Here is a 17,829-nt window from a genome sequence, read left to right as displayed (position 1 = left end):
ACCTTGTACATATCTTGTTTGTACACACTTGTTTTCATGTTGTCTCCTCCATTAGACTGTGAGCTCCTTGAGAGCAGAGACTGTTTTTGTATTCCCAGTTCTTAGCACATTGCCTGGCACATAGTAGATGCTTAATAAATCTTATTAACTAAACTTAGACCTCATCCACACTTTGCCTTGTACCTCAGGTATACTTACTGTGTTTGATTGTGTGTGATAATTACCTGTGTATGTCTTGTTCTCACACTGTAAGCCACCACAAGCACCAACTGCCCCTTGCCTAAATTCTCTTCAGTCTCTAGTACAATGCTGTGGATGTGATCCGTGCTTAATAAATGTTTTTTGAATTTCCACCAGGATATTAGATTTTATGTAATTGTGGCATATCACAAGTTTCCTACCCATTATTTTCATTCTTTTTCCTTCAGTCTGCTCTCCAATATCCTTACCCATATGTGTATCTCTTCTTCCCCTTTTCCATCTGATTACCTCTGTGCTGACGGCATGTAGATAATTTTTGTTTCTGTACTTTCAGAGACCTCCCTTGATAGATAGGAAGCATTTACTAAGTACCTACTTTGTACTAGGCATTGTGCTAAGCACTTTAAAAATATTATTTCACTTGATCTCATAACAACCTTAGTAGATAGACGCTGTTATTACCCTCATCTCACAGCTTAGGAAATTGAGGCAGACATTAAGTGATTTGCCCACAGTCACATGGCTAGTTAACTGCGTTAGGCCAAACTTGAGCTCAGGTTTTCCTGACCCCAGGCCTGGCTCTGGAAGGAAACAAACCTCTTAATTAGGCCTGCTTTGCTTATTCTGAGTTCAGCACTGATCTTGTTACTGTTTTGTAGGTATTTGAGATACTTTCAGCCCAGGAAGCTTAGGAACAGAAAGGTTAGGGATCAGAATTGTTGCCCAGGACTCACAGCTGGCATGTATCTATAATTTCAATCCGGTCACTCAACAAGTATACCTCCTAGGCATTATGCTGGGCATTGGGGTTGCAAATACAAAGATAAAACAGTCATTGTTCACAGGAAGCTCAGATTCTAATGGGGGAGAAAACAAATACGTATATAGTATAAACATAAAATGAATAAATAAAAATATATACATAGTAATTTACAAGACAGTTTGCAAGGAAAAACACTAGTTGTTGGGAGGATCAAGAAAAATTTCCTTCAGAAAATGGTGTTAATCTGTGTCTTAAAGGAAGAGAGGAGCTGTGGAAGGAGGGAGTGAATTCCATGTATCTGGAACAGCCATTTCAAAGGCCTGGAGACAGGAGATAGACAGGTCATGTAGGAAAAAACCATCAGACTTGATATTTAAGAGACTTTGTAGAACAGTTTCATTTCGTGATGAAGTGGGAAGCCAATTTGCACAAAATTGGGTTGTTAGAGAAGAAGAAGTAGAAGTAGCAGGTATAGACATCTTTTTTCAAGGGTTTGCCTAAAGGGTGATGGCTTGAGGTGATGATGAAGGTCTAGTGAAGGGTTTTTTTGGTTGCTGATTGGGAAGACTTGGACATGTTTCAAGGCAGTAAGGAAAAAACCATTAGATGGGGAGGAGTTGAAGATGACAAAGAATAAAGGAGGATGTTTGAGATTTCAATCAGCTGGAGAAGGGGCAGGATCAAAGGCTCACGTAGGTTGGTTGGCCTTAGCTAGGAGAAAGGCATATCATTGTCAGAGACTGGGATAAAAGAAGAAGACAATGGGAAATGTCAAGAGGTTTGAAATGAAAGTAAAGGGGAAAGTGAGAGCTCATGTTGAAAGGTCTTAAGTTTTCTCAGTAAAATAAAAGTTGAGCTCCTCAGCTTAACACACAGAAGGGTGAAATGTGAGAGGCTTGAGGACAGAAGAAAAGGTTTGGAGTATTTTCTGTGGGAGTAAAGGAATTGATTGTCTTGATGAAATTAGAGTCTAGTTGAAGTTGGATAATATGAATTTATAGTTATCCTGTCACACTGTTATGTGACTTTCACCAGCTCCACTAAGTGTTGGGGCTTGGCTGAGGATGAATGGCATTAGGACAAGGGAGCAATTGGTGTGAGCGTAGTTGGCATTGTAAAAGGGGAATTAACTATAGGGTTAAGATTGGGAAGAGAGGAAAGTGACATGAGAGTAGGGGTAGGAGCCTGAGAACATGCTGAGGGGTAAAGGGATTGGAGGTCTCAGTGAAGGTAAAGAGCAAATCTAGGGTGGATTAGGTATGGGAAAGGTTATACTAAAGTGTTACAGTTGTCCAGGCATGAGTTGATAAGATGATATTGATAAGGTTATGAATTAGAGCAGAAATAGTGAAAATGGAAAGACAAGTTAAAGTTAGAGCAACATATTTGAGAGAGAATGGACAAAATTTTATATGGGAAGTGCATTGCATTTTGGGGCGGGGGGGGGGAAGAAATCTCCAACAATGTAAAACTGAAAGATTAAAGAGAATAGAAGAGCTGTTGATAATAACAAGGAATTTCAGAAGAGGTATCCATTTTGAAGACTGTTAATAAAATCAATTTTCAACTTGTTAGGTTATAAGTGTCTACATATACATACATACATATATACACACACACACACACATATATATATATATATATATAGAACATCTACATATCAATAGTCTGTATTGTTCTGGAAAGAGGTCAAAACAAGACAAGATTTAGAGTCACCTTATAAGATGGTTCTCAAAAACTATATAAATATATGAGTTCACAGAAAACAGAGATTCTTAACCTTTTTGTGTGTGTCTTGGACCACTTTGGCAATCTGTTTTAACATCTGGAGCCCTCCTCAGTATATTTTTAAATACACAAAAGAATATACATAGAATTACAAAGGAAACCAATTATATTAACCAGTTATCAAAGTATTTTTTTTTTAAGAAAAGTTCACAGGCCTCCCCAGGTTAAAAGCCCCTATTATAGAAGTTGCTACACATAATTATTCCATGACTTTAGGGAAGATAAGGAAATAGAACATACTAAGTTTAAACCTTGTGCCTTTTAAGTACACAAATTTCAACCTGTCATTGTTAGTATATGATCTTTTTTACTTTTTAATCAAAAGAATAAAAATACAAACTATAAGCTCATATAGTTAAATAAAGAAAAAGGAAATTTTAGGGATTTTAAACATTACCTAGATTTTTTTTTTGGTATATGGAATAAGACTTCTAGAAGGTTAATAAGAAAAACGGAATATTATTTAATATGGTTATTACTCATGAGTTTGTTTTTTCATGTCTAAAATAAACGATCTGTAGCTTCTTCCACTGTAGACCTGTGATTGTGTAAAAAGAGAAGAGAATGTGCCTGTGATCTTTTGTATGCTATTCCATTAGATACTGCTTGATGTTGTAATTATAATTGAACATTATTTGCCCCACATGTAATATGAAGCAACACAAAACTATTCTATACATTCTTTTTATTGTCTTAGAAATATATATTCATCCTCTTTGGATACATGAAAATAGAGTAAGTTAGATGTGGAATTGAAGGGAAGAGTGAAGCCTGGGGATTGAAAGTAATTGGTTTCAAATCTACATGGAAGAACTCCATGTTACTAGTTTCTTAGGCCTATGACTACCTACCAATACAGAGAGCTAGCGTATAGTGCCACCTATTAGACTTCCAGCCTCTGATTGCCTACCAGCATTCAAACTGTTTGTCATATAATTTTCAAGAAGCTATTTGTGAATGTTTTTCCTGTGTAAATATAAATTCTAAGAAATGTACATTTTTATTCCATTTAGATTTTAATAAATAAGTTAATAACATTTACTAAACTGTGTTGCTTTTTTAAAAACAGATAATAAGTTCAGCAAGTCCATGTGCTGACTTCTTTTTTCGAAGTTTATCATCTGAGTTAAAAAAAACACTTGCCCAGTCATCCACATATAATTCTCTGGCAACTGAAAAACAGCCCTCTGATGATGCAGTGAGATTAATTCAAAAATGCAGTGAGGTGGATTTGAATATTGTTGTATTATGGAAGGTATGTATCATTACTTTTTTTGAATAAGTATGTTTTTTTTAAATACAGTATGCTTATTTTTGAAATATTGGATATCTGAACTAAATAACAAATATTGGCTTTTCTATATTTAATTTTCTGAAGAGTTCCAATTTTAACTTTTGTCTTTTTATATAATATCCCTCAGTGTAAGTAATTTTCTTTTTTTCCAAGAACAGTAACCTATGTTGCTTCTTTTAGATGTGGGTGTTCTTTCCCCATTCTCAAAATTTAGAGGTAAACAGAAAAGGCAAAGAGATTTTGAAACAAGCAGTTTATTCGATGAGTCGATCACAAATGATACCATTAAGAATGACAGAGGACTAAGGATCTTGCTTTCAGCAAGTAAGGAGATCAACAAGAATTTTTCATTGACTTATATTCAGGTCTTTCTGCCATGACCATGCATTTTCAGTTGGTTCAAAAAGTACAGGTCAGTTGCCCTCCTAGAAGAGAGACTTTTCAGGTCATCTTCAAGAATGAAGTTTTGATTCCCCAATTGATAAGTGGTCAAAGGATATGAACAGGCAGTTCTCAGAGGAAGGAATTAAAGATATCTATAAGCATCTGAAAAAATGTTCTAAGTCACTATTGATTAGAAAAATGCAAATAAAAACAACTCTGAGGTAACAAATCTCACCGGTCAGATTGGCTAAGATGACAAAACAGGAGAATGATAAATGCTGGAGAGGATGTGGAAAAATTGGAACACTAATGCATTGCTGATGGAGTTGTGAACTGATTCAACCATTCTGTAGAGCAATCTGGAACTATGTCCAAAGGGCTATAAGTAATTTTATACCCTTTGACCCAGCAATACCACTTCTAGGGTTGTATCCCAAAGAGATCACAGAAGCAGGAGGAAGGTCCATATATACAAAAATATTTCAGCTCTTTTTGTGGTGGCAAAGAATTGGAAATTAAGGGTATGCCCATCAATTGGGGAATGGCTAAACAAGTTATGGTATATGAATGTCATGGAATACTATTGTGCCATAAGACACGAGGAGCAGGACTTCATATATATCCAGAGAGGCTTATACAAACTGATGCTGAGTGAGAAGAGCAGAACCAGGAGAAATCTGTACACAATTATAGATACAACATATGTGTGACGACCATCTTTGATAGACTGGACTCGGCAATGCAGGGCTCCAAAAAATTCATGATGGAGAGAGATGTCTACATTCAGAGAAAGAACTAGAAAGAATAGAATTTCAATGCAGATTGAAGCAAATTACCTGCTCTCTTTCTTTTTCTTGTTTGGTTTGTTTCCTCTTTCCTATTGTTCATTCCATCTGATACAATCCTTTATAACCTGACTAATGTCTAATGTGAAAGTATCTGCAGATCCTATACTTGTGATTGTATGCCTCCATGGGGGGGAGGGGGAGAAGGGGAAAAAAATTTGAAACTCAAAAGAACCGTGGAACTGAATCTTGTAAACTAAAAGTAAACGAACAAATTAGTAAAGGCCAAAAAAATTTTTTAAAAATGAAATTTTGATTGAAAAACCCAAGAAAAAAAAGACTGAAGAGTCATAAGAGAATTTGGCCTATGTCAGATGCTAGGATATTTCAGAGAAGAAAAAGAAACACAGAATACTTGAAAAAACTGATGGAGGAACCTAGACTTTATTAAGAGAAAGCAACTTCTGTGCTACAAAAGAATGATGATGTAGATCTTCAGGCAGGGGTCAAGAGAGATCATCCAGCAAAAATCAGAAGAGGAAGAGATCAAGGAGTTGTTGGTAGTCAACTTTTCTGCTGAGGCATACCAAAATAGTTAATTTTTTACCTGATGGTAACAGTAAAGAAGTCTGTTGCTGTTTTCCTGGGCCATATATCCAGGATCTGCCTGAGAGTCTTCCAGGATCTGTCAAACCTGATGACTATTGATGATCCACTACTGATGTTTTCTACATGGGGAAAAATAAACTTCCAAAAAGAGCCCTATACTCATTGCTAGGGTTTTTAAAGTTGAGAGGGAGAGGAAAGCCTGAAGACCTAAAGAAAGAACTAAGGAGAAGCATGGGTCTCATGCAGTGTAAGTTATTCAACTGGTTTTGCTTACCTCATTTTGCATCAAGTTATGTAAGTCTTTTCCAGTTTCTCCAGATTCTTCAGATTCAGCTTTTATTATAACATAGTAATAGTCCATTACAATCACATATCACAGCTTTTTCAATCATTCCCAAATTACTGGACCAAGTTTCCTTCCAGTTATTTGTTACTAAAACAAAAAACAAACAAAAGTAAGAAGAAACAACTTAGGTTTGTAAAAACATGGTAGAAGACAAAAGCAAGGGCATGTAGTAGAAGTTGAATGCAAAAGATTGTCGCTGAGGACATCAACAAAAAAGAGCTTTTTTCAAGATGTTTTGGGTTAGCAATATGGGTAAAACCAAGTGGATGGGAGCCTGAGCCAATCCAGTAGAGTAAGAGGAAGCAATACAGCCCAGCTTCCCCAATTAACTGCTCCAACAGTGATCTAAGAATTTCAAATTAGTTAGTGATTGGGAAGTAGAGAAAATAGATAACGGGCCACCTATCTAACCTAAGATGGAAAATACAACCTACAAACAAGTGGCCAGGGTAGAAAATATGGAACATGGGTAAGTTGTGATCATAGACTCTGCAACAGCTTCAGGACAGTCAGGGTTGATCTTGGACTCAGCCCTTGGCTCAAAACAATAACTAGGGGTCTGCCAGATATCCTTTGATCACGGACTTTAATCACAGTCTTCAGGGCTCAGCATGGCCAGCAATAGCAGGTTGCCCCAAGTAGGTTTCTGGAAGAATGAATAAAAGAAATTTCAAGAGCCATTACGATTCTAGAGATGCTTGAGACAAAACCAGAAGAGAAAAATAACTCGAAAACAATGAAAAACAGAGCCTCAAAGAAAAGCCTAGTTTGCCCACAACATCAATTAAACTCCTTAAAGAAATGATGGAAGAGTTAGAATGAAGTTTAAAAAATGATAGGGAATGAGAATGGAGAAAGAATTGGAAAAGAAATGAGAGCTATGGAAGAGACTTGGAAAGCGGATAAACAACTTAGCACAAGAGGTACAAAACAAATAACAGACTCTGAAAATTAGGTCACACAGAAGTTAATGACAGCACAAGACAACAAGAAACATGAAAAAAAGGCCAAACTTGAAGAAAAATAGAGGAAATTTTAAAGTATCTCATATTAAAAACAACTGACCTGGGAAGATTGAGGGGAGATAATTTAAGAGTCATTGGACTACGTGAAAACCACAATCAAAGAAAGAGGCTAGACATTGTATTTCAAGAAAACTGCCCAGATCTCTTAGAACCAGGGGACAAAACAGAAATAGAATCCACCAGTTACTGCCTGGGGATGGGGGGGAGCAACTCTAAAAGTTAAACTTCCATAAACTTAGTAGCCCAAATCCAGAGATTCTGGGTTAAAGTAAAAATAGTGCAAGTAGCCAGAAATAAAAGTTCTTGTACTAATGAACCAGAGAGAGGATCACACAAGATCTAACATCCGCCAATATAAAGGATCAGTTAGCAACAGACAGTAGGTGTAATAGGTATTTATGAAGTACTTAGCTGCCACGTACTGTGCTGGGGATGCACAAACAAGCAACAAAAGAGATTATTCTTGCTCTTGAGGAGCTTATTAATTCTAATGGGAAGACAGTACAGAAGAAGCAGCTGGAAAGGGATTGTGGGAAGGAACGTGTCAAGTGAATAAGCATGATGGGAGAGTTTGGTTTGCAGCCTGTTGAGAAGACAAGAGATGGCTGGCCTGCACAATTTCATGGAAGGAGCTCTTCTAGTTGCCATGTACATAGTACCTATGTTCTAAAGCACTTTGGATCCTGTCCCCAAAATGCAAAAATTGAAACAGTCCCTTTTCTGAAAGAGGTCATGGTCTAATGAGAGGGATAACGTGCAAACAAACATATTAAAAATGGGAAATAATCTCAGAGGGAAGACACTAAGGCTAAGGAGGACTACAAAAGGCTTCTTGCAGAAGGTAAGACTTTTAGGTTCCAGACATGGAGACTAGCCGGTGAAAATGTTCAAAGTCAGGAGATGGAGTATCTTACAAGGAACATCAGAGAAGCTGTTGTCAGTTGGTTGAGGATTTTGAAGGAGAATTAAGACTGGGCAGGTTATGAAAAGCTTTAAAAGCTAAACAGGATTTTACATTTAATCCTGGATGTAATAAGAAACTGCTAGAGTTTATTGAAAGGAGGGATAAAGATCAATTTGACAAATAAGTGAAGGGTGTACTGAACTTGAAGCAGGAAGACCAACCAGCATGACCTAGCAACTGTGCAGGCATGAAATGATGAGGGCCGGCTCCGAGGATCCCAGGTGATAATAGTGTCAGAGGAGAGAAGAGGGTGTATATGAGACAATGTGAAGATAGAAGGAACAAGATAGAGCAGTTGAATGGTTATAGGGTGAAGTATGAAAGAGCAAGGAATCAAAGATAATACCTAGGTTATGAACCTGGATAACCCTTAACTGGTTTAGGGAAATTTGAATGAGGATAGAGCACAGGAAGAAAGAAAGTGGTTCAGTTTTGAACATGATAAGTTTAAGATGTCTTTGGGACATCTAGTCCAAAATGTCCAATAGGGAGTTGGGGATGAGAAGTCAACAGAGAACTGGGCAAATAGATCTGAGATTAAATTAAATAAGACTGATATTTGAATCTCGGGGAGCTGATAAGATCACCTATCAAAATAGCATAGGAAGAGAAGAGGGACTAGAAAAAGTCTTGGGGAACACCCCCAGTTAGTAGGCTTCACCAGAATTAAGATACAGAAAAGGAGACTGAGAGGGGGCAATCAGGTAGGAATAGAACCAGGAGAGAGCAGAGCCTTTAACATACAGAGAAACATAGCTCTATAAACACTATTTGAACTCAGCAGGAATGCAATAGAAGGAATGTTTGGGGAATGAAGTCATCACCAAATTAGAGGCTGATAATAATCAGCATTTATATAATACTTCAAAGTTTGCAAAGTTTTTTACATTCATTGTCTCATTTGAGCCTCACAACACCTCTGAAAATATTTCTTTGCAAATTTCAACGAAAACATTTTGATCTTTTAACTGCTAAGGAGGAGAGAAGTCTATCAGTTACATTATTTTGAGAATAAAAATGGCAGTACAGACACATTTTGCTAATTTTCTGATGATTGATGAAATTAGTTATAATGTTGCTATCATTTTGTCGAGTTTACAGTACAGTATTTTGCCATTCTTGATGTTGTGAATACATTTAGGTAATCCTTTTCTGTGTTATGTCTTATAGGCTTATGTTGTGGAAGACAATAAACAGCTTATTTTGGAAGGCCAGCACCATGTTATCCTTCGAACTATTGGGAGAGAGGCCTTTTCATTTTCTCAGAAGCAGGTAATATTTTTGAAGTGAACTGACCAGACTGTGATTTGACATAAGAATTTCTGAATGTTAGTTTCCAACATATTTTTCTTCTATTTAAAAACACTTAAATCAGCATCTGTTATATTTTGTCTTAAGCACAGATATAGTTTAAAATGATTAAATGTATGTTTTTATGATACATGAGCATATTGAGCAAGAGCAAACCAAAAAGTTAAAAATGCAAGTTAACATTAGCCAAACTTGTGTTTATCACACAGGCTTACTAATTCATGCTTATTTTTCATCTTTGCCTAGCAATACTTAAACTTTTTGTTTGGCAACAAGCTAAGTGAATTTTTTTTTTTTTGCTGGCAAAATATACTTAGTTCACCTACCATTAGTTCACTACTAAATACTATTATATTTCAACTACAACAACAACAAAACCAAATTTCTCACAGGCCCAGCTTAAATTTGTTTTTTTAATGTTTTAAACATATACGGGCATATGAGACCAGTTCAGCTTTGGGCAGTAGAAGCCATGAGCTGAAATTGATTCACATCCAGGAAAGATCTTGAGCCTCACAGAGCCAGCAGACACTAGAGGGCCTGAGCCAGCTGGGATTCGGATCCTTCATAGATCATAAATGAGCCATAGTATGTCAAAATGGCTTTACCCCCACCATCCATTATTTTGCTCCTACTTGACTGCTGAAAGTTACTAAGGAAAATCTTGAACATATGCTAATTTTGTCCATTACAGATTTGTGTTCATTAATTTCAGCTAGCCTTAGGGTTGCATTGCATTACATTTACTGTTCCTTGGTTGAGTCTCTATCACATTCCTTACAGTGATTATTTCAGACTTTCTCTTCTTTTCTCAGTTCCCAGATGCCCTTTCATTCATCAGTCAGTATAAAAGCATTTATTAAGCACCTACTATATTCCAGCTACTGTGCTAGACACTGGTGTTACAGATACAAAGAATGAAACAATCCCTACTCTTGTCAAAATTACATTCTCTCAAGGGAGACAAGTACATATATAAATATATATAGAATAAATAGAAAGAGGATAAATACAAAGTTAAATTGAAACTAGTTAAATACAAGATAGTTTAGGAGGGATGGCATTAGGTATGAGGATGGTCAAGAAGGCTTTCATGTAGGAGGTGATACTTGAACTTCATTGTAAAAGAAGAGAGGAATCCTATGAACCAGAGGTAAGCAGGGCTTGCATTCCAGATGTGGGACACAGTCAGTGCAAAGGCATGGAGGTGGAGGTGGGAGTTTTATGTGTGGAACACAGAGGTCACTTTGGCTGAATGTTAGAATATAGGAAAGGATGTGAAGGGTTTCGAAAGCCAATTGGTGGATTTTGTATTTTATCTTAGAAGCAATAGTGAACCTTTGGAACCTTGAGTAGGGAGTTGACAGAATCTGATCTGCACTTAAGAAGAGTCGTACAGGCAGATTTGTGTAGGGTGCACTTGTGGTAAGAGGTGATGAGGATTTGAGCCAAATTCATGGTTGTGTGGGTATAGAGAAGGAGTCCGATGTCAGACATGGGAAGAGAAGTGGCAAGATTTGACAATTTATTGGATATGTGAGGTGAGGAGAACTTGAGAATATTGCTAGGATTGTTCAGTCATTTAATTCATGTCAAACTCTTTTGTGACTTAATTTGGGGTTTTCTTAGCAAAGACACTTTCCTTCATTTTACAGATGAGTAACTGAGGCAAACAAGGTTAAGGGACTTGCCCAGGGTCATACAGCTAGTAAGTGTCTGAGGCAAGATTTGAACTCAGATGAGTTTTCCTGACTTCAGGCCTGGCACTCTATCTACTGCACCACCTACCTGCCCCATTACTAGGGTTATGAACCTGGAAAACTGAAGGGAAAAAAAATGGTAGTTTCTTTGACAGATGATAGGGAAGTTTAGAAGAGAGGTCAGCTTGTTAGGAAAGATAATGAGCTCTCATCTGGCCACTTTTAGCTTGAGATGCCTCTGGAATATCTAGTTTGAAATCTTCAGTAGATATTTTGATATTGTGGAGATGAGGCTCAGCATAAGTCGGAGTTTCACTCAAAATACTTTCCGTTAACTGTGCCATCCCCTCAAATTCTTGTATCTCTCCTCAGTTGCTGAGGTCCCTCCCAGCTCATTCTCCATTTCTTGCTTTCATAGACAATCTCCTAGGGAAAAAAAAAATTCTCTGTGGTCCTTACCTTCGTTTCCTTTCCCATGTTTCACTGCTCTGCCAGTTGCAGTCTGGTCTCTGACCTCGCCACACCACTTAAGCTGGGTTGTCCATGTTGCCAGTGATCTGTTAATCTCTAAACTGGTGGCCTGTTCTTAGTCCTCATCCCTTGTCTTCTCTGCAGCTTTTGGTGCAGCCTATCTTTCCCTTCCTCCTGAGGGCGATGAGGTGGGGCAGTTGCTGGAGTTGGGAGAAGGCTAGATTTGGAGGCAACAATACTGTTCAAATCCTGCCTCTGACACTTCATGTTGTGTGACTGGGGCCGTCACTTAACTTCTCTGATATTTGAAGTCCATTACAATCTGGCTCTAATGTACCTTCCTAGAGTTATTTCATATTATTCTTTAGTACACTTCTAAAATCTACCCAAATAGCCATGCTAACTGTTCCCCAGATGAAACACTCTATCTTTCACTAATGTGCAACTCAGGTCCTACTTTCTACAGGGACCTTTTCCTGAAATCCCAGGTGTTAGTGTTCTCTCTTTCCTCAAACTGTCTTTTTTTTTTTTACTGAATCTGTGAATATACGTGTTCTGTCCCCCAATAGAATATCAGCTTGACGCAAGAATTACTTTATTTTTGTTTCAGTATTTTAATGCTATTTCAAAACATTCTCTCTGCTCTTGGCATTTTTAATTGGCTAGGCTTTGTTTTATTTTCCTTCCCTAGGAACCACCAGAGATGGGACTCTTAAAATTTACTCGAACAGAAAACACTATGGTTCCCACAAGACCTACAGTAGAACAGCTATCAAGTCTCATAAAAACTAGTCTTCAATATCCAGAGTCCTTTAATCATCCATTTCATCAAAAAAGGTCTGAAATATGTTCTTTTTTTTTTTTCCCTTTTGGAGGGCAGTTGGGGTTAAGTAACTTGCCCGAGGTTACACGGCTAGTTTTTTTGTGTGTGGGTGTTGTGTCTGAAACTGGAACCAAACTTGGGTTCTCCTGACTCCGGGGCCAGCACTTTACTCACTGCGCCACCTAGCAGCCCCAATATGTTCATTTTTGGAGTTGAAATTTTACTACACTTTTTTGTACTGTTTTTTAAAATAACAGCCCTGTTTATTTACTGATATTTGAAATGATGGGGTAATAAAGTTTGTCCAAACATCAATGAGAAATTTGGGGGTACATAGTTAAAACTTTATAAATAAATGTCTCAAAAGCACTTGACATTACCCAAATTAATGTTATGTATATTGTGACCTTATTCAAAAATACTCCCCCAGAAATCCCTACATTGAAAAGAGTCAAAACAAAGAAAACTCCTTTACCTAAGAGATTTATTTAATTTGTAGTTAATAAAGAATAAGTAGAACCTTTAAATTCTGAATTCTAAGAATCTTCCAATAGCTGAATTTAGAAAACCAGTGACATTTATTTAAGAGATATTTAACAGTAGTCAATAATCAGTAAACATTTATTAAGCACCTACTATGTGCCAAGCACAGTGCTAAACTCTGGGGATACAAATAAGAAAAAGGATTTATAATCTAGTAGAGGAAGACATTATACAGAAGGTGGCTGAGAGGGATGGAATAGTAAAGACCAAGCAGAGCAACTGATGGAAAAGGAAGTTAGCTGGAAAATTCTGACCTTCAGTAAGGGGAGGCTTTGGGAGGAGTTATTCTTCCCTCCAATCAGAGGAGGTGTTGAGTATCAAAACAGAATCAATCTCTGTAATGATTAGATTTCACATGATGATCTCTCTCACCTTGGGGTAGGCATGATTTTTGTGGAGTCCAAACCAAACAGAATCTCTGAAGGGAAAATATTAAGAGTAACTAAAAGCAAATTATGAATTTTTAGTTTTGCTTATGCAGCTTTTATCTGAAAGGTCAACAGAGGACCCCAGAGGTTAAGGATAAAGACAGATCAGATCTGGGAGGGTCTCAGGTGTGATATATAAGGGAGGACACATATTCAGATACAAGATACTTGTTGCCATTCCTTTATCTTTGTTGTCTCATATAAACACTAATTATAAAATCATCAATGCATCCGATCTTTAAATTACTTGTTAACAGATTGGCTTTGGGTTTTTTTTTTTCAAATTGGCAAGATTTGTTTATTGGCTTCATTTTACTTATTTTTAAAGTATTTAAAGATTTCTAAAAATAATTTAAAAAACTTTTTTGAAGCTTTATGCTTAATGAAATGATCCTTGAAAAGAGTCTCAGGATGGGTGTTTATAGTCCTAAGGAAATGCTTTTTTATAAGATTGATTTATATATTTTATATTATATGTATAATATATTTATATATATTACATAACATGATTTTTATATATTAATTTATATCATTTGTAAGTGTATAATTGAGAGGTTATAAGATTCCTTAAAAACTTAGGAATAGAATGTATTTAGCAGAATTTCAAACTTCATAAGACAGATTCACATAAAATGATTATTTTTCCCTCAGTACAATTTATTTTATTTAACAAACTCCTGTTGAACATCTACTATGTTCAGGGCAGCAACTTCAGGCCACTTTGCCTGACCTAGCAGTAACCTAGTTCAGTTGCCTAGAAATTTTCTTAGCCCCAGGCTTTTGGAAGACTTAACTCAGCCTTGAACCATCAGATGATAAGCTTTTTTGACTCTTGGTACTCACTGTAAAGGGACTGGGTTCTGCCTTCATTAGTGAAAGGAAAATACTCCTCTATGAATTACATTGTAGATCTTTGAGTAGGAAGAACCTCCACTAAGGACTGGTTTTTTATTATACCATAGTTGTACCTATTCTCTGAAAGCAACATAACTCTTTGCATACAGCCTGTATTTACATATTCTCTTCTTGCTTAGTCTGTCAGTAATTGGACGCTTCATTTGGACCCTACCCAACCTGTCCTCCCTGTCTTTCCATAATAACATTTAATTAGCCCCAAACCTTTTCTACCTGGCAAGGGTTCAGTAAATGTATATTGAACTGAATTAACAAAAAGATCAAAAATAATTGTGCGTTCCCACAGGATTTTTCAGCTGGAATTTTTTTCTTCTACTAAACTTTTGGGGGAGTTACTGTTTATTTTTATTCTATTTTGGGGGATTTGGAGGTAGAGAGGAGCAGGAAATAATTTGAAAGTTCTTACATTTTTATTTTAAGATTATTAAATATAACAGTTAATTGAATGAACCCATTCGGTTATTTAGATATGCTAATGTAGCAGTTGTTTTCATCAGTAATATTTCTCATCAGAAAGGCTAATTTTGAGTGACTATAGCTGGCTCATTATTTGAACATAGCATAGATTATTTTAAGATCTCTACCTATCTATATAGTAGGTATTTTATTTATTTTTTTAATTTTTTGCCTTTTGGAGGGCAATTGGGGTTAAGTAACTTGCCCAAGGTTACACCACCAGTTCTTTTGTGTGGGTGTTAAGTGTCTGAGACTGGAACCAAACTTGGGTTCTCCTGACTCTGGGCGGGTGCTTTACTCACTGCGCCACCTAGCCGCCCTATAGTAGGTATTTTAAAAATACAAGTTCTTTTTTTATTATTAAATACTGCCTCTATTTCTAAAACAAAACCATATTTAATCCTTTTTCCTCCTCTCTCATAGCCTTTGTTTAGTACCAGTCACCCTCTTACTTTCCAATTGTTCTCAGACGGATGTAGATGTAATAATTGATCTGCGACATAAAGCAACAAGGTAATGGTTTTCAAGTATAAATTTCCTTAGCAATTTAATGTATAATATAATTGAAGGTAGTTATTTTAAGATAGCCTTTTTTATGTACAGGGTATCCCAAAAATCTTAATGCAGTTTTAAGTTAAAGCCAAGGGTGTATGGGTGGGGGGAGGGTGGGCGGAGCAGAACCTCCCTATTTCCCTCCTTAAATGAAGTGTACTATGCATTTCATTTTATTTAAACAGTGTAGTAAGATAAATTTTGGACCTAGGAGTCAAGAAAATTAGATTTGAGTTCTGGCCCTGGTACTTCCTAGCTATGACTAAACACAGTGCTTATAAAATCTCTCTGGTTCATCAAAATAGAATCTGTATTTAACACTATTCTGTACAATGGGGATAACAATATACTATCTGTCTTACTAAGTTGTGCGTAAATCTGTGAAGGGTGCTTTAAAGCACTGTAAATGTGAGCTTCTCATAAGATTTCTTCATCTTCCATTATTATAGAGCAATAAATGAGTTGCCCTCTGAACAAATGAGGTGAATTTTAAGAAAAGTCTTAAAAATGGGAGATGGTTTTTGTTTAAAATTTTACCTTAAATAAAAGTAAGCTATCATTCAAAGAACCTAACCTGGTATTTTCATAAGTAAAGCTTGCTTTGCACCGTTGTGCTACCTTAAAATTGGAAAATTAGAAAACGAAAGATTTAGGATCAATTGTTGAACCTTGCTGTTAATCTTTTAAAAACATAAAACAAATGGAGTTGTCAGCTCTCCTTTTCTTCTCTTTCAGCCCAGAAGCACTGGAAGTCCATGGTTCATTCACATGGCTTGGACAGACCCAATACAAACTACAGCTTAAAAGCCAGGAAATCTACAATTTGCAGCTGAAAGCTTGCTTTGTTCATGCAGGTGTCTATAATCTTGGAACTCCTAGGGTATTTGCCAAGTTATCGGACCAAGTGACATTGTTTGAAACAAGTCAGCAGAGCTCTATGCCAGCACTGATCATCATCAGTAATGTGTGACCACTTGCAAATTTGTACTGGAAACCAAAAGAATCAGTTTTATTTTGCTGAACAAATCTTAACAGCAGTTTTGGGGACATCTACCATATTACAAAAGATGGATAGCATTACAATAGCAAATGTTCAAACCTCTTGTCAGTTTATGTTTATTGATGCAAAGCACGTTGGACTGAGAATGCATAGATTCTTTTTGTATTTTTTTTCAACTCTGGTAATAATTTAAATATTCAAAATACAGATTTTAAACATATCCATGCACCTTAGGCCCTGTCTTTAAAAAATTTATGATTGACTGCTGTAACAGCTTACAGGATGGTGCATATTAGTGGCCGTATTAGAAGAAAATTTCAGAAAAAAATGGCCTTTGTTGGCTATGCTATTCTTAAGCCATTAGTCCCTATAAATTCCAGCTTTACTGTGAAGTTTACTATAGAGTGTTAAATACAAATTCTGCTGTTCTCACTTTTCACAGTTCTCAAAAATCAGTTTTGGCCCTATGTTATAAAAGTCTTCACGTTTAAGTATCCAGTGGACTTTTTCACTTATACATAACTTTGTACAAATTAAGTTTCATCTGATGCTTTGAATATAATTTTAGAACCAATTTGACCTTTTTTTTCATTCATCTCAGTACAGAATGCACTATTTCACAACCATGAAATTTTTGTCATTTAAATTGTCATTCACTTTATTATGTAATTTAACAACTGGGTTGATCTGTTTAAAATATAAAAAATCTACTCAAGTTAATTAAAAGTAAGCTTTTCAAGAAATGTATTATATTTATAACAAATGTACTGTAAATAGAATAAAGCGTACATCATATTCACTGTATAGGCTCTATTGAATTATTTTCTCATATTTATGGGAGGAATTACTGTGTGGCTACATTTATATAAATGATAAGATGTATAAGCCAGTCATTTTAGTATTGTCACCTTGTGGGGAGCCGATTTTATTGTAAGAACAAGCACTATTTGATTAGATATTCCAATATAAATTAGTCTTGAGAATAATTTCAAGTTGCCTGAATAGTTACAGTGTTTGAGCCTAAATATTTATTGAAAGGTTCTTCTTTCTGTAGGATAAGAAAATACAATGTGGGCCTTAACAATAATAATAATAATAATAGTAGTAATACTTACTTTCACAAACATATTTGAAGTCGCACATCCGAATAATGGATGTTGCCTCCTTCAAAGTATTCATTTTGAGAGACTTATTCTAGCAATTCTGACCTTGCCCAAGGGAAGGGCAGGGATTTTTTTTTTATTTCCTTTTTTGTAATTATCTATACTATATTCTTCTAAATATTTGAAGCAGGGGTGGCTAGGTAGCACAGTGAATAGAGTACCAACCTTGGAGTCAGGAGAACTTGAGTTCAAATCCGGCCTCAAGACACTTACCACTTACTAATCGCGTGAGATTGGGCAAGTCACTTAACCCCAATTGCCCTGCATTCCCCCCTCCAAAAAAAAAAAAAGGCAAAATAAAATAAATA

The 17,829-nt window shown here is 36.2% G+C and overlaps 1 protein-coding gene across 4 annotated transcripts in view; it reads left to right on the top strand.

Annotated features, from left to right (window-relative positions):
• The window catches only part of TRAPPC8 (trafficking protein particle complex subunit 8), a 137,966-nt gene extending 120,804 nt beyond the window's left edge, over positions 1–17,162 (top strand). For all 4 annotated transcript variants that reach the window (XM_069099864.1, XM_069099861.1, XM_069099862.1 and 1 more), the window contains 5 exons: positions 3,822–4,007; positions 9,330–9,431; positions 12,333–12,478; positions 15,230–15,319; positions 16,094–17,162. In XM_069099864.1, coding sequence (XP_068955965.1) covers positions 3,822–4,007; positions 9,330–9,431; positions 12,333–12,478; positions 15,230–15,319; positions 16,094–16,328 — 759 coding nt within the window. In that variant the 3' untranslated portion in view covers positions 16,329–17,162. The remainder of the gene's footprint in view (positions 1–3,821; positions 4,008–9,329; positions 9,432–12,332; positions 12,479–15,229; positions 15,320–16,093) is intronic.
• Positions 17,163–17,829: the final 667 nt, after the last annotated feature.

This window comes from Petaurus breviceps, unplaced genomic scaffold (assembly GCF_028583685.1).
Source record: "Petaurus breviceps papuanus isolate PSGF00001 unplaced genomic scaffold, PetGlider_PUasm1.0 38, whole genome shotgun sequence".
Classification (NCBI taxonomy): domain Eukaryota; kingdom Metazoa; phylum Chordata; class Mammalia; order Diprotodontia; family Petauridae; genus Petaurus; species Petaurus breviceps.
The sequence above is the reverse complement of the archived record's forward strand: the minus strand, read 5'-3'. Positions and strand labels throughout refer to the sequence as shown.